Source organism: Stegostoma tigrinum, chromosome 13 (assembly GCF_030684315.1).
Source record: "Stegostoma tigrinum isolate sSteTig4 chromosome 13, sSteTig4.hap1, whole genome shotgun sequence".
Lineage (NCBI taxonomy): Eukaryota > Metazoa > Chordata > Chondrichthyes > Orectolobiformes > Stegostomatidae > Stegostoma > Stegostoma tigrinum.
This window is the reverse complement of record NC_081366.1, coordinates 34,112,588-34,137,313: the sequence shown is the minus strand read 5'-3', so window position 1 is coordinate 34,137,313 and position 24,726 is coordinate 34,112,588. Positions and strand designations below refer to the sequence as shown.

At 40.9% G+C, this 24,726-nt stretch overlaps 1 protein-coding gene across 9 annotated transcripts in view; it reads left to right on the top strand.

Annotated features, from left to right (window-relative positions):
- Positions 1-24,726, top strand: part of LOC125458177 (rho GTPase-activating protein 26-like) — a 203,893-nt gene that overhangs the window by 86,474 nt on the left and 92,693 nt on the right. For all 9 annotated transcript variants that reach the window (XM_059650653.1, XM_059650649.1, XM_059650654.1 and 6 more), the window contains exons 8-11: positions 5,604-5,733; positions 5,858-5,958; positions 19,318-19,412; positions 21,270-21,348. In XM_059650653.1, the coding sequence (XP_059506636.1) occupies positions 5,604-5,733; positions 5,858-5,958; positions 19,318-19,412; positions 21,270-21,348 (405 nt within the window). The remainder of the gene's footprint in view (positions 1-5,603; positions 5,734-5,857; positions 5,959-19,317; positions 19,413-21,269; positions 21,349-24,726) is intronic.

The following is a 24,726-nucleotide window of genomic DNA, read 5'->3' as shown; positions in this document are numbered from 1 at the left end:
CCAAGAGTACAATCCCAACCGATTCAACCTCTGCCTAAGAAAATTTCCTCCATATCCCAGATTAACCCAGTGACCTTTCTCTGGACTGTCTCCGATGTCAGTGTATCTTTCCTTAGATAAGAGGACCAAATCTGTTCACAGTATTCCAAGTGTGGATCGTTACTGACCAGACCTCCCAGTTTTATGTTCCATTCCCTTTGAATCAAAGGCCTACATTCCATTTGACTTCCTAATATCTGCTGAACATATACGCAGGCTTTATTTGATTCATGCACAAGGATATCTGAATCTGTCTCTGCAGCTTTCTGTAATCTGTCTCTATTTAAATAATATTCAGCTTTCCTTAACCCTAATGTTACATTTCCCATATAATATTCCATCTGACAATTATTTTTTGTTCATACACTTAGCCTATCTATATCCCTGTCTGGACTCTTTATGACATCTTCACTATTTGCCGCCTTATCTATTCTTTTCTGTCATTTGCGAACAAAGTGATAATAATTTCACTTCCATCATGCAAGTCATTAATATATATTGTCGATAATTGTGGCCCAGCACTGATCGCTGTGGCATTCTACTAGTTAAAAGTCCCATGCTGAAATAACCCCCGATCCAAATTTCTGATTCCTAGTAGGAGTCAGTCCTCTCTACATGCTGCTATTTCTAGTGCTATGGGCACTTGTCTTATTAAGTAGCCTAATTTGGGGTACTTTGTTCAATGCCTTTGGGAAATTCAAATATATTACATCTCTGCTTCCCCCTTACCTACGCTGCTTGATACCACCTCAAAGAACTGGAAAACATTTGTCAGGTATGATTTCTCCTTTTATGAAGCCATGCCAACTCTGCTTGATTACATTAGGTTTTTCTAAATATTAGAATCTATTATAAAGGATGCAGTAACAGAATGTTTTCCCAATGACAGATGTTAAGGTAACTGACCTATAGTTACCTGTTTTTATTTTTGTCTCCCTTTTTGAATGAGGGTGTTATGTTGGCAGTTTTCCAATACTCTGGAACATTTTTCCAGAATCTAAAGATTCTTGGAAGATTATTACCAGCCCATTCACTATCTCTCTAGCTACTTCCTTAAATCCTAGGGTGGACCCATCAGGTCCAGGGGATTGAATGGTTTTTAGTTAGTTATCCTATAGGTTTTCTCTCATGAAATTTATTGTATTTATTTCTTTTCTACCTTTAGTCCCTTGATTTGTTTTGTATTTTTGCAATGCTGTTAGTACCCACTACCATGAGACAGATACAAAGTATTTATTGAACTCCTCTGCCACTTCATGCCTCTCCATAATTACTTTCCCATCAGCATTCACTAGGTGGCCAATATTCGCCATTGCCAATCTTTTTTAACATGTTTAAAGAAGCTGTTACTGTTTTTATGTTACTTGCTGGTTTGCCGTCATTGTTTATTTTCTTTTTTTCTTGTCATCTTTTGTTGGCTTTTATAACTTTCTCATAACTCTGATTTACCACTAATCTTTGTATGTTGTATGATTTTTCTTTCAATTTGATGCAGTCCTTAACCTTCACTGGTTATTCATGTTGGTTTATACCCCTCCAAGAATCTTGCCTCCTCATTTCTATATAGCCTTGCTGAGAGTCAGGAACCTCGTTTTAAACATCTGCCTTTGTTCTTCAACCATACTTTCTCTTAAACACATTTCCCAGTACATCCCAGTCAACTCTTCCCACATTCCCACATCATTGCCCTTATTTAAGTTTAGCACAATTATTTCTAAGCCAAGCTTCTCTCTGTCAGACTTTGTGCTAAACTTTACCATTTTATGGTCACTGTTTCCTATTTCTGAGATAATTTATTAAATTTACTCGTTATACATTACCAGGCCCAGAATAGTCCAATCCTTGGTTGGACCCACAATATATTGTTCTAGGAACTATCCCAAAAACACACTTCTGAATCTTTCCTCATATTATCCTGGAAAATTCAATTTTTCCTCATCTGTAGGCAGGTTTAACTCACTCCTGATTAATGTACTGCCTTTGTCACATGTCTTCATTATTTTCTGATTTATTCTCTGTGCTACTGTTAGGAGCCCTAAAGACTTGACTCACTAGTGTTTTTCACTTGTTATTTCTTACCTTCAATCATATATATTCAGCATAATCTGATCCAAGATGACAAAACCACCCAAAACCAACTCTTTTTTTTTTGTAAAAGTCACTAACCTCTGAATATTCAGTTCCCAGCTTTGTTCTCTTGTAACATCTGCAATGACTATAAAGTTGTACTTATTAACCTGTATTTGTGCCTCTGATTAATTTGGTTCTTTTTCCCCAAAGGCTCAGCATAATCAAATAAGGAGCCATTAATCTTGCTGTATTATATTTTGTTCCCTTTGCCTTCTTTTTGTATGCTTGCATACCCTGCCCTTGTCTCACTTTGGGTACGATTGTCAAAATAGGTGCTCTGTAATACCACCATATCCTTTATATTTGCAAGCTTACTGTTTCCTCAGAACATTTTGTCCCAGAACTGGTGCCAGTTCTCCAAGAGCTGAAACGTATTCCTCCTATTGCTTCAACTTATATCCATAAACTGTGTTAATTTATCTATGCAGTAACCAGTTTTTTTTTCTTCCTATGACCATGCATTGGTTTATATATCATCTGAATTAAACCAACTGCCATTGTTCTGCTTACTTTCTTTGTTTTAACCAATGCGGTAATTTGAGTTTTCTTCTTTGGTTCTGCTGCCCTGTTTAATTTATTATTGTCTGCAAATTTCACCAACTTGCTGTTAATATGATTCCAGTAATGGTCTCTGTGCTGGTCCCTAATGACCTACTCAATGTTCCATTCCCACTTCTGGCATGACTTCTGTAACAAGTAAATGTTGTATTCTACCATGAAACCAATTACTTACACATTTCCAGGTTTTAGCTTGACTTCCAAAATTGAGCTCAATTAATTGCATTACAAGTAAGGTGTCAAAGAGTCATAAAGCATAGAAACAGGTTCTTCAGCCCAACATGTTTTATAGTGAACAACAAACACCATTTATTTGGACTTGGTCCATAGCATATCATGCCCTGGCATTTTAAGTACTCATCCAATGCTGTGCAGGTATCTGCCTCCATCTCCCACTGATGCAACTTGTTCCACATATATGCTGTCCTCTGGGTGAAAAACATTTTTCTCTCATCTCCTCTAAACCACTTGTTCCTGACCTTAAATTATGCCCTCTAGACTTAGACTGGTCTGCTGTGTGGAAAAGATTCTACTTTGATGTTTGCAAAATTATGAGACTCATAGACAATTAGCTCCTCCCTCAGCGCCTCCTTGCACGAAGGAAAGCAAACCCAGCCCATCCAGTCTCTCCTCATAACTGAGACTTTTCATCCCAGGCAACACCCTGGTGAATCTCCTCAGCACCCTCTCCAATGCATCCTTCTGATAGTATGGCGATTGGAAATACTCGAGTTATTCCATATTTTTTGAAATTATATCCAGACTTCCTTGCTCTTATACTCTACACCCTGGCTAATGAAGACAAATGCCCTATAAGTTGCCTTCACCACCCTGCCCACCTGTGCTGACACCTTTGGTGATCTATGAACTTGTATACCAGGTTCCTAGGTTCCTTAGTAGTTCCTAGGCACCTACCATTCATTGTATATATCTTCCCTTATTAGACTTCTCAAAATACGTCACCTCACACTTAGCAGGATTAAATTCCATCTGGCATTGGTCTGCTCAGTTTCAGCTGATCAATATCAGACTATAGCCTGAGACCATCCTCCTCACTATCAACAACTCCTCAATTTTCACATCATCTGCAAACTTACTATTTAAACTTTCTACGTTTACATTCACGTCGTTAAGATACCAAACCAACCGTCAGTGTCTCAACTTCGATCCCTGTGGTACACTGCTATGTACACCAACCCTTCAACACCCTTTGCTTCCTATTAGTAAGTCAAATTTGGATCCAGCTTTCCAACTTGCCTTAGATTTCATGGTCTGTTACTTTTTGGACCACACTTCCATGTGGGACATTGTGAAAGGTTTTGGTGAAGTCCATATCAACCACATCAACTGCAAAACCTTTATCAATATATTGAGTCACATTTTCAAAAAATTCTGTTACATTAGGTGGATAGGATCTCTCAATAAAATATCTATGCTGACTATCCCTGATCAATCCCTGTCTTTCCAGGTTTTGATTAATCCTGTCCTTCAGAATTTGTTCCAATAATCTCCTTATCGTTAACATCAGACTAACTGGTCTGTAATTACTTGGCCTATCCCTACTGCCTCCTTGAACAAAGGAACCACATTAACTGCTCTCCAGTCACTGGGTATTTAGCCCGTGGCCAGCAAAGCATTAAACTTATCCACAAGGGCCCTAGAAATCTCCTATTAGCCTCCTATAGCAGCCTGGGATAAATCTCATCAGACTGTGGGGATTTAATGCACCTGTAAGCATGCTAAAACACTGACTATCTCTTCCTTAATTATCTGAATGTGTTCCAGAGCCTCACTGATGTCCCTGGCTACAAAGTATTTTTTCCCTCTGTGAATAAAAATGAGAAATATTCATTTAAAACCTCAATCACTTGCATTTGCACCGTGCGCTTGTTGCCCATTTAGTCTCTCAAAGGTTCCACTCTTTCGTTAGTAGTTCTCTTGGTCCTGATGTACTTACAAAAAGCCTGGACGTTTTCCTTGATGCCATCAGCCAAAGATTTTCGTGGCCTTGGTCCCTCTTGGTCCCCCTAATTTGCTTTTTAAGCACCTTCTTCTCCTTTCAATTGCATAATGTGGGAAATTGAAAATGGCTGTAAATCTGAATGTTGATGTTTATTCAGCTGAGGTGACGCTTTCTGAATATTGCTGAAATTAGCTATCCGTGCCTTACTTGAACGTTCTGGTCTTCAGATGTAACATGCCAATGGCAAAATGCAACTTAATCTGTATGAAATGAGATTTGTTCTTTAAAACAAATTGTAACCATTTCAGAGATAGTAGAAACTGCAGATGCTGGAGAATCTGAGATAACAAGGTGTAGAGCTGGATGAACATGGCAGGCCAAGCAGCATCAGAGGAGCAGGAAGGCTGACGTTTCGGGTCTCGACCCTTCTTCAGAAAATTTTCAGTAGCGGCTTATGTGATTTTTTAAAATATAAGACATATTGGCATCAATATGCTTTTAAATAAATTCTGAAGAAGGGTCTAGGCCTGAAATGTCAGCCTTCCTGCTGCTTGGCCTGACATGTTCATCCAGCTCTACATGTTATTATCTCTGTATCCATTTTCAGTGTTGACACAACTTTTTATTTAAAAGCATATTGAATGCCAATATGTCTTATATTTTTTAAAAAATCATATAAGCTGCTACTGTTGTATAACCTCAAAGTGCTACAATCAATTTGGGTCCTCTTTAACTGGGAAAATATCATATATTGCGTTATACTTCAAAATTCTCCAACCATATGCAACACCTGTTTGACTAAACATAAAAATAGTTTTGTTGTTTTTACAGTTCAACCGATTAGAATACAAGAATTTTAGACCTCCATCATTAAGCTTTACTGAAATTTTCATTTTAACTACCCTTGTTACAGACACGGGACCGTTTTGAGGGTACACGATCTGAAGTTGAATCATTAATGAAGAAAATGAAGGCGAACCCTCAAGAACATCAGAGCATTAGCCCATATACAATGGAGGGTTACCTCTTTGTGCAGAAAAAAAGTGAGCATAAATGCATATTTTAATATGTAGATGTAACCAATAGTTTTGAAAATTCTGTAAATTTTTATCTGAAATTGAACAGGTTTACTTTAATTACTTAAATAAAGAAACCATCCTTTTCTAGGCCCTTTCGGATCCAGTTGGGTGAAGCACTACTGCACGTATCAGAAAGAAGCCAAGAAGTTTACAATGGTGCCATTTGATCAAAAAACTGGAGGAAAAATAGTATGTTTTACTTTTGCTTGACTGCAAAACTGACTAAAAATTTCACTATAAATGAAAGATGAAGCTGTACTCTGACAGAACGGTCTTCAAGTGATAGGACATAGATGTATTTGTATTTCAACGACAGAATTAAAGGACTTTTCCTTCTGAGTAATTTTAGTACCAAGTAAATTGCAGGTGCTGATGTTAAAGAACTATACACTTTTAGGGGGAAGCTGTCATTTTGTAGTAATATTATAGGGCTAGTAATTTGGAGCCGAATCTGGGGATATTTGTTCAAATCTCATGATGGTAGATGGTGAAATTGAATTCAACAAAAAAAAATCTGGGATAATACTAATCTGATGATGACTGTGCAACCAACCTCTGATTATTGTAAAAATGCACCTATTCACTAATACCACCCTTAACTTGCCAGTAACGCCATACTGACACCAGTGTGGTTGACTTTTAGCGGTCCTCTAGTCTGCTACCGCCTTATACCAGAAACTAGTAATAAAATAATGAATGCTTGATTTGTCTATGTAGTTCCAAACTTTTCTTTGAGAACCACTTTTCCTTAGAACAAGCTCCGATGTCCAGAGATTCATGTAAACAGACAGCAAAGACAGCAGCTGTGCAGGTTCCTGCTGGGCCTGACAGTTTGAATCACTGCCCATGTGGTCGCTGTCCTTTGTTTCTCTCCTTCCTTTTTAAAGTGCCATTGTTTAGATTTTTTTTGTCAGAAGTTCCAAAACAGTGCAACAGCTTATGAAACAGTAATTACTACTCCTAGAATTGAAGGAAATCGGCACCAACAATGAAAATACCTCAGAAGAGGAACAGCTCTTACAAACACAACTTTTTCCCACCCTCCATCTTGGATTACTTGGGAGGTCATGTAATGTTGTACAGGACGCTGGTTAGGTCACTGTTGGAATACTGTGCGCGGTTCTGGTCTCCCTGCTAAAGGAAGGAAGTTGTGAAACTTGAAAGTGTTCAGAGAAGATTTACAAGGATGTTGCCAGGGTTGGAAGTTTGAGCTATAAGAAGAGGCTAAATAGACTGGGGCTATTTTTCTAGGACCACCGGAGGCTGAGGGGTGACCTTATAGAGGTTTAGCAAATCATGAGGGGTATGGACAGGGTAACAGACAAGGTCTTTTCCCCAGAGTGGGGGAATCCAAAATCTAACGAGCAGAGGTTTAAGGTGAGAGGGGAATGATTTAAAAGGTTCCCAAGGGGCAATTTCTTTGTGAAGGGTGGTGCGTGTATGGAATGAGCTGCCAGAAAAAATGACATTCAAAAGGCATCAGGATGGGTGTATGAATACAAAGGATTTGGAGGGATAACAGCCAAATGCTGGCAAGTGGGACTAGATCCACTGAGGATATCTGGTCGGCGTGGATGAATTGGACCAAAGGGTCAGTTTCCATGCAGCATATCTCTATGAGTGAATGAACTATGAACTCTGAGGTCCATGTCTTTCAACCTCGTCTTCATATTCCTCCTTCTTAAATGTTTTTCTAATTTCCTTTTAAGTATTGTAGTCATTGCTTGCATGGAGTAAGAAACTGTTTGCTGTTCTGGTGAGATACCATTTATGCCATTTTAGTAATTTTTGCCAACCTGCAAACAGGTAATGTTTCTGGTCGGCAGTCTTTCATTAGAAGTATTCTGACAACCATTGTCAATGTGAAATTCAACATTGTTCCTCTGTCCAAAAATGCTGTATTACCTGCTGGACATTTTCACAATTTTCTTTGTTTGTTATTGATTTTCAGAATCTGTAGTGTCTTGCTTTTATTCCAATTTTTCATGTTGCCTTTGCTCTTAACACCCAGCCATATAGTTTGGTGGTATCAGTACGTACTAAAACAAAAGTCTTGATTTTACAATTAGCAGAGAAGCAATTGCACTCTTGCTTCTGACTAAACTTCATATGAAGATCTAATGATTTTCATGGCATTTTTTTTCCCTATTCCTGGTGGTTTAAAACTGTTACCAAGCCATTAATGGCCAATTAAATCTTGCCAACAGTTTTTCCATTTGTCACCAAGTTATAACCACTTAAACCTGTTGTATTTACTCTTGTTTTAAATTGAAATGCAAATATTCAAATTTATTTGCCCTTTATCATTCAATTGAATTTCCTACTGCATGCTTGAACTAGCAACTAGCAACCTGTATTAGGTAATTTTATCAATCCCAGTTTCAGAAACAATCATATCCAGGATTAATGTTTTTAAACAATATCCCTATATTATTCATTCTATCTCTAGCAAAAAGCCTCCTATTGTAGTTTCTTCTGTAATGACTGAGACTCAGTTTGTGCAAGGGGCTCGGAGAGGGCAGAATTTATAAGGTCCTTTTGGGAGGGTTTCTTATCACAGTATGTGAATAGGCCAGGCATTGGAAGGGTTTATACTGGACCTCGTTTTGGGAAATGACCCCGACCAGGTGAGTGAAGTTTGAATGGGGGACCATTTTGGTAGTAGTTACCATACTACCAGTAGCTTTAAGATACTCGTGGATAGGGATGCCACCGCTCCTTGGGTGAAGGTGTTAAATTGAGATAAGGTGAGTAACAACAGTATTAGGCAAGAACTGGAGAATGTTGATTGGAGGCGGCTGTTTGAGGGTAAATCCGCATCAGGTATGCGTGAGTATTTCAAATGGCAGTTGATAAAAGCTCAGGAGTGATGTGGTTCTGCAAGAATGATGGATAAGAATGGTAAGTTATGTGAACCTTGGATGACCAGGGATGTTATGAATTTGGTCAAAAAGCAAAAGGAAGCATACATAAGATTGAAGAGGTTGGGAACTGATGAAGCACTTGAAATAGGTAAGGAAAGTTGGAAAAAACTTAAACAAGACATTAGAACATAGAACAGTACAGCGCCTTTGGCCCATGATGTTGTGCCGAACCTTTACTCTAAACCTAAGGTCTATCTAACCTCCACCGCTATCTTATACTAATCATCCATATGCCTATCTAATAGTCGCTTAAATGCCCGAATGAGGCCGATTCCACTACCCCCGCCGGTAATGCCTTTCACGCCCCTACCACGCTTTGAGTAAAGAACCTACCTCAGACGTCTCCCCAATACCTACCTCCTTTCATTTTAAAAACTATGTCCCTCGTAAAAGCTATCTCCACCTCCAGCTACCTAGGAAAAAGTCTCTGGCTGTCTACCTGATCCATATCTTTGATCATTTTGTATACCTCTAACAAGTCACCTCTCATCCTTCATCGCTCCAAAGAGAAAAGCCCTAGCTCTCTTGACCTTTCCTCGTAAGACCTTTCTTCCATTTCACGCAACATTCTGGTAAATCTCCTCTGCACCTTATCTAACGCTTCCACATCTTCCCTGTAATAGTACCAGAATTGGACACAATACTGCAGATGGGGCCGAACCAGGTTTGTATAGCTGGGGCATAACTTCATGGCTCCTGAACTTAATCCCTCTATTAATGAAAGCTAACACACCATACGCCTTCTTAACAACTCTATCCGCCTGGGTGGCAGCTCTCGGGGAACTGTGGAAATGAACCCCAAGATCCCTCTGCTCCTCCACACTGCCAAGAATCTTTCCGTTAACCCTGTATTCTGCTTTCAAGTTTTTCCTTCCAAAATGAATCATCTGCCACTTCTCTGCCCAGCTCTGCATCCTATCAATGTCCCTTTGTAATCCAGAATGGCTCTCCACACTGTCCACAACACGGCCCACCTTCATATCATCTGCAAAATTGTTAATCCGCCCTTGCACTCCTTCATCCAAATCATTTACAAAAATCACAAGTACAAGAGGACCCAGAACAGATCCTTGTGGTATACCACTCGTAACTGAACACCATGTTGAATATTTTCTGTCCACTACCACCCTTTGTCATCTAAGTGTCAGCCCATTCTGAATCCAGTCTTCCACCTTTCCCCCTATCCCACGCCTCCTTACCTTCTGCATGAGCCTACCATGGGGAACCTTATCAAATACCTTACTTAAATCCATATATACCACATCCACTGCTCCACCTTCATGCACGTGTTTGGTCACCTCCTCAAAGAGTTCAGTAAGGTTTGTGAGGCATGATCTACGCCTCACAAATCCATGCTGACTATCACGAATCAAACTGTGCCTTTCCAAGTGATCATAAATCCTATCTCTCAGAGCCCTTTCCAATAATTTGTCCACCACTGACGTAAGACTAACTGACCTGTAATTTCTGGTCTTATCCCTGTTCCCCTTTTTGAACAAGGAAATGATGTTTGTCTCTTTCCAGTCTTCCAGTACTATACCCGTGGACAGTGAGAACAAAAAGGTCATCGCCAAAGCCCTGCGATCTCATCCCTCGCTTCCCATAGAATCCTTGGATAATTCCCATCAGGCCAGGGGGACTTATCTATTTTTAACTTCCTCAGAATTCCTAGCACGTCATCTTTACTAACATCAACCTCCTTTAGCCTACCTGCCTGTTTCACAACGTCCTCCTTTACAACTAGGTCCCTCTCAGTTGTGAATACTGAAGAAAAGTATTCATTAAGGACCTCTCCTATCTCTTTAGGCTCTGTGCACAAATTCCTTTTACAATTCCTGATTGACCCTACCCTTTCTTTGTTTGTTCTCTTGTTCTTCACATATGTGTAAAAAGCCTTGGAATTTTCCTTGATCCTATCTGCCAAGGTTTTCTCATGCCCCTTTATAGCTCTCCTAAGCCCTTTATTCACCCTCTTCCTGGCTAACTTGTATCCCTCCAATTTCAGCCATTCCTCTTTTCCTAAACCTTTCATAAGCCTCCTTCTTCCTCTTAACCAGTCGTTCGACCTCTCTCTCGAGAACCATGGCTCCTTCACTCGACCGAATCTTCTTGGCCTGCTAGGGACAAACATATCGAGCACGTGTAGTATGCATTCCTTAAACAATCTCCACATTTCTGTGATGCTCTTTCCTGACAGCATCTGTTCCCAGTTTATATTACCCAGTACTTACCTAACTAAATTGTAACTACGCTTCCCCAATTGTAAACTTTACCCTGCTGTATGTACCTATCCTTATCCATGACTATCGTGAAAGAAACAGAGTTATGATCGCTACCGCCAAAATGCTGTCCTAACAACAGGTCTAACACTTGGCCTGGTTCGTTGCCAAGCACCAAATCCAAAGTGGCCTCTCCTTGTGTTGGTCTATCTGCAATACTGTGTCAGGAATCCTTCCTGAATGCATTGGACAAAATGTGCTCCATCTAAATTATTGCAACTATAACGTTTCCAATCAATATTTGGAAAGTTGAAGTCACCCATGACTACAGCCCTGTGACTTATGTACCTTTCCAGTAACTACCTCCCAATCTGCTCTCCACTTCACTGCAACAATTAGGGAGTCTGTTTTTAAAAAAAACCCAACAAAGTGACTGCTCCTTTCTTGTTTCTGACCTCAACCCAAACTGATCTGTCGACATATCATTCTCGAACTGCCTTTCAGTAGCTGCTACACTAGCCCTGACTAGCAATGCCACTGCCCCACCGCTTCTTCCATCCTTCCTATATTTTTTTTAAAGCATCTAAATCCTGGAACTTAGAACAATCATTCCTCTCCCTGAGTTACCCAAGTTTCTGTAGTGGCCACAACATGGTAGTTCCAAGTAACGACCCATGCTTTAAGTTCATCCGCTTTACTTCAATGCTAGAAGTATCAGAAATATACACCCCTCAAACCATCTCGGTGCCTGCAATTATGCTCCATCGACCGCATTTCTTTATTAACCATCTCATTCCCCGTTGTGTCTGTTGGAAGGCCAAATACCTCGTCCTCTAAAATACAAATCCGGTTCTCCATCCCCCACCAATTTAGTTTAAACCATCCCGTACAGCTGTAGCAAACCTCCCTCCGAGGATATTTGTGCCCTCTGGTTCAGGTGCAACCGGTCCTTACTGTACAGGTCCCACCTTCCCCAGAATCTGCTTCAATTATCCTCAATGGAAGTCCTCCCTCCTACACCAGCCCAGTAGCCACGAGTTCAGCTGCACACTCTCCCTATTTCTCACCTCGTTATCACATGGCACTGCTAGTAATCCAGAGATAACTACCCTGTTTGTCCTGGACTTCAGCTTCCAACCTAACTCCCTGTACTCATTTTTCACATTCTCACTCCTTTTTCTATCTGTCTTATTGGTACCAATGTGTACCATGACTGCTGGTTGCTCACCCTCCTCTTTAAGGATCTTGAAGACACGATCCGAGATATCACAGACCCTGGCACCCGGGAGGCAACATACCATCCGTTCTCTCATTCACGTCCGCAGAACCGCCTGTCTGTGTCTCTTACTATTGAACTCCCCACTACAATTGCTCTCCTTTTCTCCCTGCTTCCCTTCTTTGCCACAGGGTCAGCTCAGTGCCAGAGACCTGTCTGCTATGGCCTTCCCCTGGTAGGTTGCTCCCCCAACCGCCCCCCCCCCCCCCCCCCAAACAGTGTCCAAATGGTATCCTTATTATTTGAGGGGAACAGCCACAGGGGATCCCTGCACTGTCTGCCTATTCCCTTTTCCCTTCCTGACAGTCACCCAGCTACCTTTTTCCTATACCTTGGGTGTGATCACCTCCCTGTAACTTCTCTCTATCACCCCACCACAGCCTCCCTAATGATCCAGAATTCATCTGGCTCCAGCTCAAGTTCCCTAAAACAGTTTTTGAGGAGCTGGAGTTGGGTGCACATCTCGCAGGTGAAATCAGAGGGGACACCAGCAGTGACCCTTACGTCCCACATCCTGCAAGAGGAGCTTGCAACTGCCCCAACTTCCATTCCCTCTACTCTAGATTTCCAGAAGAAGAATGGGTGGGGAAAAAAGCCTTACCTTACCGAACCTCCACACAGCCTTTTTTGGTTAGAGGAGGAGGAGGATGGGTGGGAGACACTACATGCGTAGTTTTTCAGGTTTAGCCAATGCCCAAATTTGCCTGTTTCTTCCTGGCTTGCACTGCTGCCGCTGAAAACGGGCCGCTTGCTGCACGAAGTTAGTATTTTTTTTATATACAGCGAGGGCTGAAGGGGGTCATGAAAAATTGTTAGCAAACAGGATTAAGGAAAATCCTAATCTTTTTATGCATATATAAAAAAGCAAGATGGTAGCCAGGGAAAGGGTTGGCCCATTTCAAAGAAAAAAGCAGGAATCTGTGTGGAGCCAGATGAGGTAGGTGAGCTGCTTTAAAAAAATACTTTGTGTTGGTGTTCATAAAACAAAAAGAATTGGTGGAGGATGAGCTCAGGGAAGGAAGTGTTGAGTTTCTAAGCCAAGTTGCTACTAAAAAGGAAGTGATGTTGTGCTCCTTAAAATGTATTAAGGTAGATAAGTCCCTGGATCCAGAAGGGATCTACCCCAGAATATAGAGGGAGGCAAGAGAACAAATTGTTGGAGCATTGACAGACACCAGTGTATCTTCCTTGGCCATAAGTGAGGCCTTAGAGGACTGGAGAATAGCCAATGTTGTCTCATTTTTTAGGAAGGGTAGTGGAGTTAATCCAGGAAGTATGGGCTTCTGAGCCTCAAGTCAGTGTTGGGGAGGTTATTGGAAAACGTTCTTAGGGACAAGATCTGTACACATTTAGAGGCAAATGGACTTGTCAGTGATAGAAAACATGGTTTTGTGCTGGGGAGGTCGTGCCTCGCTAATTTGATCAAGATTTTCGTTGGGGAGGTGATGAAGATGATTGATGAGGGGAAAGCACTTGTTGTCTGCATGGACTTCAGTAAAGCCTTTGACAAGGTCCCTCATGGCAGACTGGCACAGAAGGTGAAGTCAGATGGTTTTGGGTGAGCTGGCAAGAAGAATACAGAACTGGGTTAGTCATAGGAGACAGAGGGTAGCAGTGAAAGGATGCTTTTCGGAATGGAGAGTTGTGACTTGTGTTCCACAGGGATCAGTGCTGGGACCTCTGCTGTTTGTAGCCTACGTAAATGATTTGGAGGAAAACGTAGTTGGTCTAATTAATAAGTTTGTTAACGATATAAAGATTGGAGTTGCAAGTAGTGAGGGGGATTGTTGGAAGATACGGAAGAATGTAGATTGGGTAGAGACATGGGCAGAAAAATGGCAGATGAAATTTAATCTGGACAAATGTGAGGTGAGGTGATGCATTTTGGAAGGTCAAGAAGGTGGAAATTATGCAATGAATGGCAGAACCCTTAGGAGCATTGATGAATCTGGGTGTGCAGGTCCACAGATATCTGAAGGTGGCAGCACAAGTAGATAAGGTAATAAAAAATGCCTTCATTATAAGGGGCATTGAGTATAATGATAGGCAAGTTATTCTGTAGCTTTATAGAACTTTAGGTAGGCTACACTTGGAATATTATGTACGGTTCTTGTCACTGCAATACTGGAAGGATGTGAATGCTCTGGAGGGGGTACAGAAAAGGTTTACTGGGATGTTGCCTGGTATGGACGATTTTAGATATGAAAAACGGTCGGATAGACTGGGTTTGTTTTCACTGGAACACAGGAGGTTGACGGATGATCTGATCGAGGTTTCTAAGATTGTGAATGGCATGAATAGAGTAGAAAATGAGGCTTTTTTTCCAGGGGCCACAGGTTCAAAGCATGGAGGTTGCTGGTGGGATGTTTAAAAGAGATGTACAAGACAAGTTTTTCGCACAAAGGGTGGTGAGTGCCTGGAATGCCGCAGGAAGTGGTGGAAGCAGGCACAATAGCGGCATTCAAGAAGCGACTGGACGAATACATCAATAAGAAGGGAATAGAGGGACATGGATCACGTAAGATCACAGAATCCCAACAGTGTGGAAACAGACACTTTGGCCCAACAAATCCACACCGACACCCAGAGCATCCCACCCCAGACCCATCCCCCTCTAACCCACCTAACCTACACATCCCTGAACACTACAGGCAATTTAGCACAGCCAATCCACCTAGCCTATGTATCTTTGGACTGTGTGGGAGAAAACTGGAGCACCCAGAGAAAATCCATGCAGACATGGGGAGAATTTGCAAACTCCACACAGACCATCGCCCAAGGGTGGAATTGAACCTGGGTTCCTGCTGCTGTGAGGCAGCAGTGCTAACCACAGAGCCACTGTGCCTTCCTGTGAAGGCAATTTTAGTATGGAAGGGGAAAATATGTCAGTGAAGGGCTGAAGGACCGGTTTCTGTGCTGTATTGTTCTTTGTTCTTTTCTTGTTCAGTCCTGATTCAACCATGCTGCATTTTTATAAAATTCTGTGTGTCTGCTGGATCAGCATCCTGAGCCACATTGTGTGCTTTGACTGTTTTTAGCGCAATTACTTTCCTTGAATAAGTATAGATGGACCATAAACCTTAAATAAATGAAGTAAGTGATTGTTGTTTATTTTACTAACTAAAACTCTCTGCTTCATTCTAGCCCTTGCTAACTCATACCATACCCAATAATTCCCCTAACAGCCATTGCCGTATGAATGAAACTGGAGAAGTTAATCTTTACGATTGGGGGCTGCAGGTTGGAGATGGGAGATGATGACATTTATGAAGGGGACAATGGTACTGCAAGGGATGGATACAATAAAGCATGGATGGAGAGAGGGTTGTGAAGAATGGAGGCAGTTTACCAATGGCCAGATGCTTTGTGTTCAACAGGGGGTTTGGGGAATGTCCACGGCTTCTGTAAACACCACGGAGTTGGTGGACATGCTGCTGGTACCTGTGACAGACAACAGAAGGAAGGCGTAGTGGCTAATAGTTAGAAGAGGGGTGCCACAAATAACAGGTTTAATCTAAGAGTTGCAGTGGAATGAAAAGTGATACGTACTCAGTTGACAGCATATGGATGTTTCTGCATTCCCACAAGAGTGGTCACAATCTTCCTTTGTGAGACCCAGGATTCTCCTCTTCCAGTGGGCGAGGAGTCTACTGTGAGGGATACTGAACATTTTAGGCCTTTTATTGCCCTGTTATGGGCTGTCTTCTCCTGTAATGAAGAAATAGGGCAAAATTGATTGATACGCAAGTGCATGGCACATCCTTAGGTGCAAGTGGGTGAAAGGTGGTGAGATGTTCTGAGGAGGCAGTGCAGAGGCAGTGGTCTAAGGGATTTGTTGGGTAAGGGTAAATGTTGCAAGCAATAGTGAGAGTGGCAAAACGTAAGCCTCAATAAGAGCTGTATGCAGTAGTAGAGATAGTGAATGTGAAGTTGCAGAGAAGTTATTGACACTGTTAGGCACTGCTGACTGTTCCTCTATGTTGTGGGAACGGCACTGACCTGGGTGGTGACCTCAGACCAGGCTGCCAGGGTTTAGTAGAGTGGCCTTCTCTGGTGGTCCTCATTTGTTCCACCCTGCTGGAGTAACAACACCAGGTTCCTATAAGAGAATTGCCATACTGTCTTCCACTTTTCTAACAACTTCACAATCTGTTTGAGCAAGTAGGGCAACTTTGGAATGCCAGCATGCATCCAGTTGCACAGCGGACCTTTAGTTATTGTACAGGGAGAAGAATGCCCGTCTTTTGGCGGAAATCTGCTGAGTGGTGCTTTGTTTTGGGAATCGAATATGGGAAAATTGGACTGGAATTGGGTGTGATGGACACCATAGGAAAGTGTTGGTGGTTCATATAGCGAGTTCTGTAAGATATGGCTTGCAGAAAATGTGTTAGGCTTCGTGGCGAAAATCCCCTTTTTAAAAAAAACTTGACCTAATCTGGATTTGGCCAAAAGAAACTTAAAATATAGCTTTTGCTGCTTTTAAGGGAGTTTTGTACTAACTGTAACAGCCTTAGAGTAGTAGTTCTCATCAATTCCTAATATTTCCCATTGATTGCAGTCTAGGAATTCTTTAACAGTGCACCCTTTGGAAAAGCAAAGAATCACTAACAGGAACCTTTTGAGTTTTGCATTATTCCGTACATTTGAGCATCAGAAATGGTGGTCATTTTCACTGGAGCACCAATGTAAGGCACCTTTATTGCCACTACCAAATCCAGGCTTCTTTTACAGGACTTGCCCTCCATTGTACTGTTGATAAATGTTGTGACCTAGAATGAACCTTGCAGGATATAGACAATATCAATGGCTGAGGAGACAGGAATTACTTATTTCCTGTGTAACTTTCTGGTTGCTATTGCAATACCAGTTTTCAAATTGAGTCAGCTACAATGTTAATAATATTGAAAGATGCATTCTCATACTTCCGAAAAGTTACCGTCTCCTTTATGTACCTTCAGGGCTGTTGCCAAATTAGATAGACTACAATAATGCAGTCGATAGTGGCTCAATTCGAGGGGGTAACTCAGCTTGCTCATGTCATGCTCCTTCAGTTTAGTTCAGCCAAAACAGACTTGAAGACTGTCTTGAGCTGAGCTTCTAGTCTGCCACATTTTTCTAGGCTGGGACAAAGAAAAATAGTAAATTGAGAAAATGGCCCACATGATTTTTTGGTTTTCTCCAGGCTCCCTCTGTTTGTACATTGCTTTCCCAAATACCTCATTCTTATTCTATGGATGAAATATTTTGTTTTTACCTCTGTCAGGGTAGGATATTATCAAATGGGGTTGGGAGAGGCAGGAGAAATAATCGCCTAGACTTTTGGCATTTGTTATGTGCGGAGAGTCTTAAAAATGTTGTCCATGCATTGGACTTTTGGTCTCGTAGGATAGCCTGAGTTTTAAGTCAGGCCTGTGAACCGTGTCCTTAGAGACAAAGAAGCTGACTATGAAGGCAAGCTGGCACTAAGACTTGTTTCCATGTACTAACACCATTTTGCATTGGAAAAGAATAAGCACAAAACTGCTCTCCAGTTCTTACTGCTCTTGTCCCTCATGTCCCCCTCACTCTCCAACATTGATTCATACCAACTTATGGCACATTTTGCTTTGTACTCATCCTTTTATCCCCTCATCCATTCATTTACAGTTCTTCCTACCCCATGACCTTTAATAGTCCTGATGCCAACTTGGCGCAGTCATGTCAACCCTCATGGACTCCTGACCTCTTACCCTACTATGCCAATGTGCCTCATATCCATTCTGGACAGACTCTTGGACCCTGAAGAAAGGGGATAAAATGAATTTCTATTGAATAAATTTTCAGCTGTGTTTTGCAAACTTTGCTGTATTGACATAAGCATTCCCATTCATAAACACACATTTCTCACCTTTACGTTCCTTCATCTACATAATGCCTTAAAAACAAGCATTTCATTCTTGTGCACAATCTTTTATAACAACAAATAAGAATGAAGGTCATTTACATATCTCATTCCAAGGACCCTATATTTGTTTGGCACTTTAATTCAAGCTGTGAAATAGTAGACACCTAACCTGTGATAATAGATAAGTATAAAATCAGTCATGTAGCATTAATTCCTTGATGGAAAATCATGTCAACAGACAAATTGAAATAACAAGTGATGATTTTTAATATTCCAGATATTTATTTCCCAAGATTTAAAAGATAGGATTGCCATGCCAGCTCCTTTTGTCAGTTGGTTTTGTTATTTTTGACAACTGATTTTGACAAGTCTGTTTACAGTTCTAATAAGTTTGACATTTTATTTACTCTTCATGCACATTCATGAAACATTTAACATGTCCAATGGTCATGTGATGTCCCCTGATAATCACCTGACCTTCCAAAGGGTGTCTTCAACCATGTCCAAAGGTATATCTCTCAAAGTATATTCTGACTACAGAAAGAAATGAACAAAGTTCATATCTGCTCTTACCATGTCTACTCTACTTACTTTGGATTTCATGCTGTTGGGCGACAAAAAAAATTCTTGGCTTGAATGGAAGCAGCTGATATTTAAGTGGCAAGTTGCCTCTGTAAATGAAGCATGCACAAATCCCAACTAATCTTGTTGTCACCCCCACAAAATTGGGAAATGCAGTATTTGGGAGTAAGATTGCACCTTCCAGGCTGTTCTGTTGTGGAAATCCAGGCCAATTAGCTTCATGATTCTCTTAGCATGCGGCAAAATATTTTGCAGAAAGCAATTATATAGACTTGCTTGGTTGACTTACTCATTTTCTAAACTTTAGTTGGTATCATGTGTTCCTTCTCGAAAGCTTAATATTTCCAATTGTGGGTTTAATGATACCACAGAAAAATACAAGTTAATTTGGTGCATTAGCATGAATGCTTTTCACTTAGAATGAGTTTCAGGATTTTTGCTCAAGGTACATTGTAAAACAGCCTCCTGAATCATGGTGTTCAACACAGCTACACATTGAAAATCAAAATTTTAAAGAGTTTTCAGCACCAGGTCAGCTCACATGACAGCCAGGAAACCTTTCATACCCATCTACTTGGCATTCATATCTGTGATTGTTTTTGCTTCTGTATAATTGTTGAAAGGAATTAGAATGTAATTCATTGGTGCATTTGCCTTTCAAAGGGAGACGAAGAAACATTTACCCTAAAGTCATGCATTAGGAGAAAAACAGATTCCATTGAGAAGAGGTTCTGTTTCGATGTGGAAGGAGTGGACAGGTGAGTTGAATGTTGCATGTTGTAATTTTTTTGATAACATGTTTTGTAACTTTTTTGCTGGTAAAAAGTTCTAGGCACTCCATGTTCAGATGTGAACTGCCTGCTGAATTTGAAGTCTTTGTGTATGCTAGTGTTTCTCAGGGTGTTGATGTTTGGAATGACATATCCTGCATTTTGCATCTTTTGTAAGAATGAAATTTCTCTCCAGTTCAGTCACAACTGAGATTGCAAGGTACCTAACAATGGACTAATGCATTAAAGTTAATATCCTGCAAGTGATTTTACTTCATTTCTTATGAGTCACAAACTTAACATTCCTCCTAATAGGAATCTGAATTTGTTTGAAATCAGCTGTAGACAGATCCTGACCTCCAAATCTGCAAAACCTCAGAAGTAGTTATTACCATGATGAATAAATGTACATGTATAAAGTTCCTTTTCAGTGTATTTGCATTGTTCTAAGGTTGGCTTAACTTCAAAATGGACTATTCATGATAGACCTCCTTATAGCGATCCAAATTATACATCCCCACCTAAAGAAATTACTTCAAAACTGATAAAATGTTTCTTAGTTTTTGTTTTCAAAATGCACCTGTAAAATCTAACATGAAATCAAGTATCTTAGGTGTTAGAGTAGATTCGTAGCTCGGGTTGTGGATGTTGTGGTTGGTTGGCTCGCTGAGCTGGTTCGTTGTTTTTCTGCAGATGTTTCATTACCCTGCTGGAGTCCATTGAGCTGGATTACCTCACTTCTGATTTTCCTGCACAGTGGAGTGTATTGAGGTCGATCTCTGTGTTTGTTTAAGGCTTTCTTCGTGGGGTACCACGCTTCTAGGAATTCCGTGCTTGTCTCTGCTTTGCTTGTCCCTGGAACAACACCAAGATCCTGGGACAAGTAAAGCAGAGACAAGCACGGGAATTCTTAGAAGCCTGGTACCCACAAAGAAACCCATCAACAAACACATAGAGATCGACCCCAGTACACTCCACTGTGAAGGAAAACCAGAAGTGAAGCGGCCCAGCTCAATGGACAACTGCAACCTTCGGGTGGCATCATTGTGGCACTGCAGGAGGCCCATGATGGACATGTCATCTAAAGAATGGGAGGGGGAGTTGCAGGAACAGCAACTCATATTCCGCCTGGGAACCCTGCAGCCTAATGGTATCAATGTGGACTTCACCAGTTTCAAAATCTCCCCTTCTCCAACTGCATCCCTAAACCAGCCCAGTTCGTCCCCTCCCCCCACTGCACCACACAACCAGCCCAGCTCTTCCCCTCCACCCACTGCATCCCAAAACCAGTCCAACCTGTCTCTGCCTCCCTAACCTGTTCTTCCTCTCACCCATCCCTTCCTCCCACCCCAAGCCGCACCTACATCTCCTACCTACTAACCTCATCCCACCTCCTTGACCTGTCCGTCTTCCCTGGACTGACCTATCCCCTCCCTACCTCCCCACCTACACTCTCTTCACCTATCTTCTTTTCTCTCCATCTTCGGTCCGCCTCCCCCTCTCTCCCTATTTATTCCAGGACCCTCACCCCATCCCCCTCTCTGATGAAGGGTCTAGGCCCGAAACGTCAGCTTTTGTGCTCCTGAGATGCTGCTTGGCCTGCTGTGTTCATCCAGCCTCACATTTTATTACAACATGAAATCAAAATGGTTTACATAAGAAAAAAACTCTCTCAGATCAAAATGTTAGTTAAGTCTTTTTTTTGGCCTCTGTATTGTTACATTCTGCTACTTGCAGGAAGGAAAGCACGTGGCTCGAATATGCTTTTTGTTCAAGAAAATTAAATGAATTTAAACTCTTGAAGTGGCCATCTGACATGGACAGTTTGCCTTCTGTACTCCGCAGGGCAACCATGATTACGATGCAGGCACTTTCTGAGGAGGACAGAAGACTGTGGATAGAGGCCATGGACGGCAGAGAGCCGGTAAGGGTGATACTAATCATTAGTTTAGTATGAGGTATCTAATTCCAGTTTGTTACTTTTCAAATTGGCCAGTTTGTATTCCACATCTTGTGCTTACTATGAAAAGCTGGAGTTTGCAGATTGTTGGCTTATATATGGATTCTGAAGACACGGACACTTAATTTTTGCTATTTTAATCCTGTTGGATACACCCTAAAATGAGGTTGTCAAAAGACAGCAACAGTGACAACGCATTTAAACAGTGAAAATTCTCAGGCCATCTTGCACACTGCAAGTGTTACTCAGCAGGTTTGAGACCAAACCATCATAAACAAGTTTGAAAGATTATCTAGGAGTTGCTTTCGACTGATGTATGGCACTTTCTCACTGAGATTGGGGTTCTGGAACTGGCTACTAGCCTTGTTGCTCTGGGTTTAGAGCATGGAAAGAAATCTGCATAATCAATCTGGAAATAGGAACAACTTCCCATCTTCGGCAAGATGTCTAAATTTTGATCACATTTGAGGATGGGGAAACCAAAAATGAGTGAAGTTGAGAGCATTATCAAAGAAGGGAGGTTTGATATTTTAAGCGAGAGCCCGATTTGGGGAGTATAGGGGATCGAGGTACACTCGTCACTATGCATGATGAAACAGGGACAAGGGCGGCACGGTGGCTCAGTGATTAGCACTGCGGCCTCACAGCGCCAGGGACCTGGGTTCAATTCTAGCCTCGGGCAACTGTCAGTGCGGAGTTTGCACATTCTCCCCGTGTCTGAGTGGGTTTCCTCCCACAGTCCAATGATGTGCAAGCTAGGTGGATTGGCCATGCTAAGTTGCCTGTAGTGTTCAGGGATGTGTGGGTTATAGAGGGATGGGTCTGGGTGGGATGCTCCAAAGGGTGGTGTGGACTTGTTGGGCCGAAGGTCCTGTTTCCACACTGTAAGGAAGCTAATCTAATCTAATCATATTTAGAAAGATGTGATGGGGGAGTTCAGTCATAAGGTGGGATGAAACACTAGAAAGATTGGAGAATAAAAATTTCTTTGAAACTAATTCACTCGGGCACGTGGAACCAGTGGAGCATGCTGAAGATGGGATACAGAAGTAGATAAATTGGTATATTTTGAAGACCCTTAAGAACTCTGGCGAAAGCTAAAGCTAAGTCTGTTAGGAGGTGAAATTGTGTTTAATGAGACTATGTTTTCATCACACTGCCATCTGCAGTTCATGTTTTTTCCTCCAAGAGACAGCAGTGCTCAAGTTTTCGATTTGATTGTATGACAGAAACCACAATGTGGAATTTTAACAATTAGATGTTTAAAACTGAGACAAGCTAGATAGGGAACAAGTTCAGATAACCTTTTTTATCCTGTTAATGATCATATTACGGATTCATAAAACAAAATACTGTCTTTGAAATAAAAACAATTGATTTGTGAATTATTCGGTCAGAATTATCAGATTACTGCCAAGTGCACTGAAATCAATATTATTTTTTAATGTTGCCTAAATAATTACAAGGTAGGTATTAATGAAGCAATAGATGACATTTAGGCTCTGCTTGTTTGCCTTTATCAATAATGGGTCTTGTGTTTGGAAACTACTTATACAAACAGCTTTGAGCCTTTCCTTATCAGCTGTAGTATCAATGGACACACTTTATGCTATCTATGTAGTAAGAGTTGATCAGTTATGCTTGTATAAGTGAATCACCAAAGCTTATGTGTTCAGTTCAGTCAGTCAGAAAGCTAAGTGGCCTCCTACGGTTCCAATAAGGTGGCAGGAATCACATGTTCATTACAAGCTGGAAGTATATTGCATGCTATATCAGTAAAGCTGAAAACCTTTGACCTTTATCAAATACTTATGCCTGGAACAGACTTTTGATCTTTTACTTGTGTAAATAAAGGACATAAACTTTTACTGTAAGCAGTTGGCACAGACTCAACTTGGCTCAGGAAAAAGGATCTAAATTAATGTTGTAAAAAGAGTCTATGTAAAACTACAGTAAGCAAATTAAGTGTATTAAAATACATGAACCTAAATTTGGATCTGAGAAAAGTGCTGCAGCCAAACTCCAAGTTAAGAAAAGTTAGAATCTGTGGGAAAGTTTTTATTTCCTTTTCTTCCATACCTTTACAACTTCTCCTTTCATTGCCTATCATTCTACATCTCCAACATTCACTATGCTTATTTGACTGTGCACTACCGTGATGCCAAAAGCAGGTTGGATCTTTTGTGCTATACAAGCAAGCTTTCTGTTAGTCTCCACAGTGCACCAACTCGAAAGGAGTGATTCCCCAAGATCAAATTCAAGGAATCATAGAATAATACCGTACAAAAGAGGTCCTCCAACCCATTAAGTCAGTGCCACCAAAAATATATCACCATCTACACTTGTCCCACTTGCCGTCACGAAGTTGCCTCATGCCTCACCATTGAGATTCTGGAGTCGATGCCTGCCCTGTTCCATGTACATTAATTTCAAGTCATTTTACTCTGTTTCCCATTACACCAAAAGATGTGCACCTAACTAAAGTATCATAATTCACATATGATGACCTTTAGTCTTTTTTTCTGTTGGTTTTTTTGTTATTGCCTAATGAAGGACAAATTCTAAAGCAGTTTCTGAAGTAAATGGAAAGATGACCTGATTTCTGGATGATCAAGTTCTCGGTGACTCATGCTGTCTTGTTGTGACATTTAACATAGTACGTAATGTTCTCCACCAGCACATAGCCAATGAAACTAAAATGAAGAAATAGAGGCTCTGTCTCTGTCAGAATTCCGTTATTTTTTTCGCAGGTGTGCTTTTTAAAAGAGTTTCTAAAATAAGAATCTGGCAAGTAGTTTTCACATGGAGTTCTTTTCTCTATTCCTCAGTGCAAGGCATGTAACCCAAGCAAGCAGATTACAATCAAGTCTTGTTTTTTTTATCCGCAGAGCAGTACAATTATGTATATAACAATCTTTGAACTTGATAAAATGTCTTCCATGCTCAATTTGTTTTAAGATTATCAATTGGAGATTATTGGTGTAACATCGCAAGCCTTAGATGTAAAGTTAATTTTAATTGCAGCTTTCTTGAATATTTACAGAATACAATACATTTCTTAAAAAATTGCAAAACACTAAGCAAAGGTAAAAAACACTTTTTTCAGGGGCCAAGGTTATTGACTTCACATCTCAGAAATGGCAGTTCGAGGGTTTGTTATTCTTTTCTGTCTGTGTGCAGCATTCTTAGTTCAATGTGCTATGTTGGAAAATAATGCAGGGATTGTTTGTTTATTATTTGCTTTTTCTTAATATGTATGTGTATTCTTAACATATTAAACAGTTAACCTTTTAAACAATTCCAGCCTGCGATATTATAGCAAAGGTAAATAAAAGATTAGAT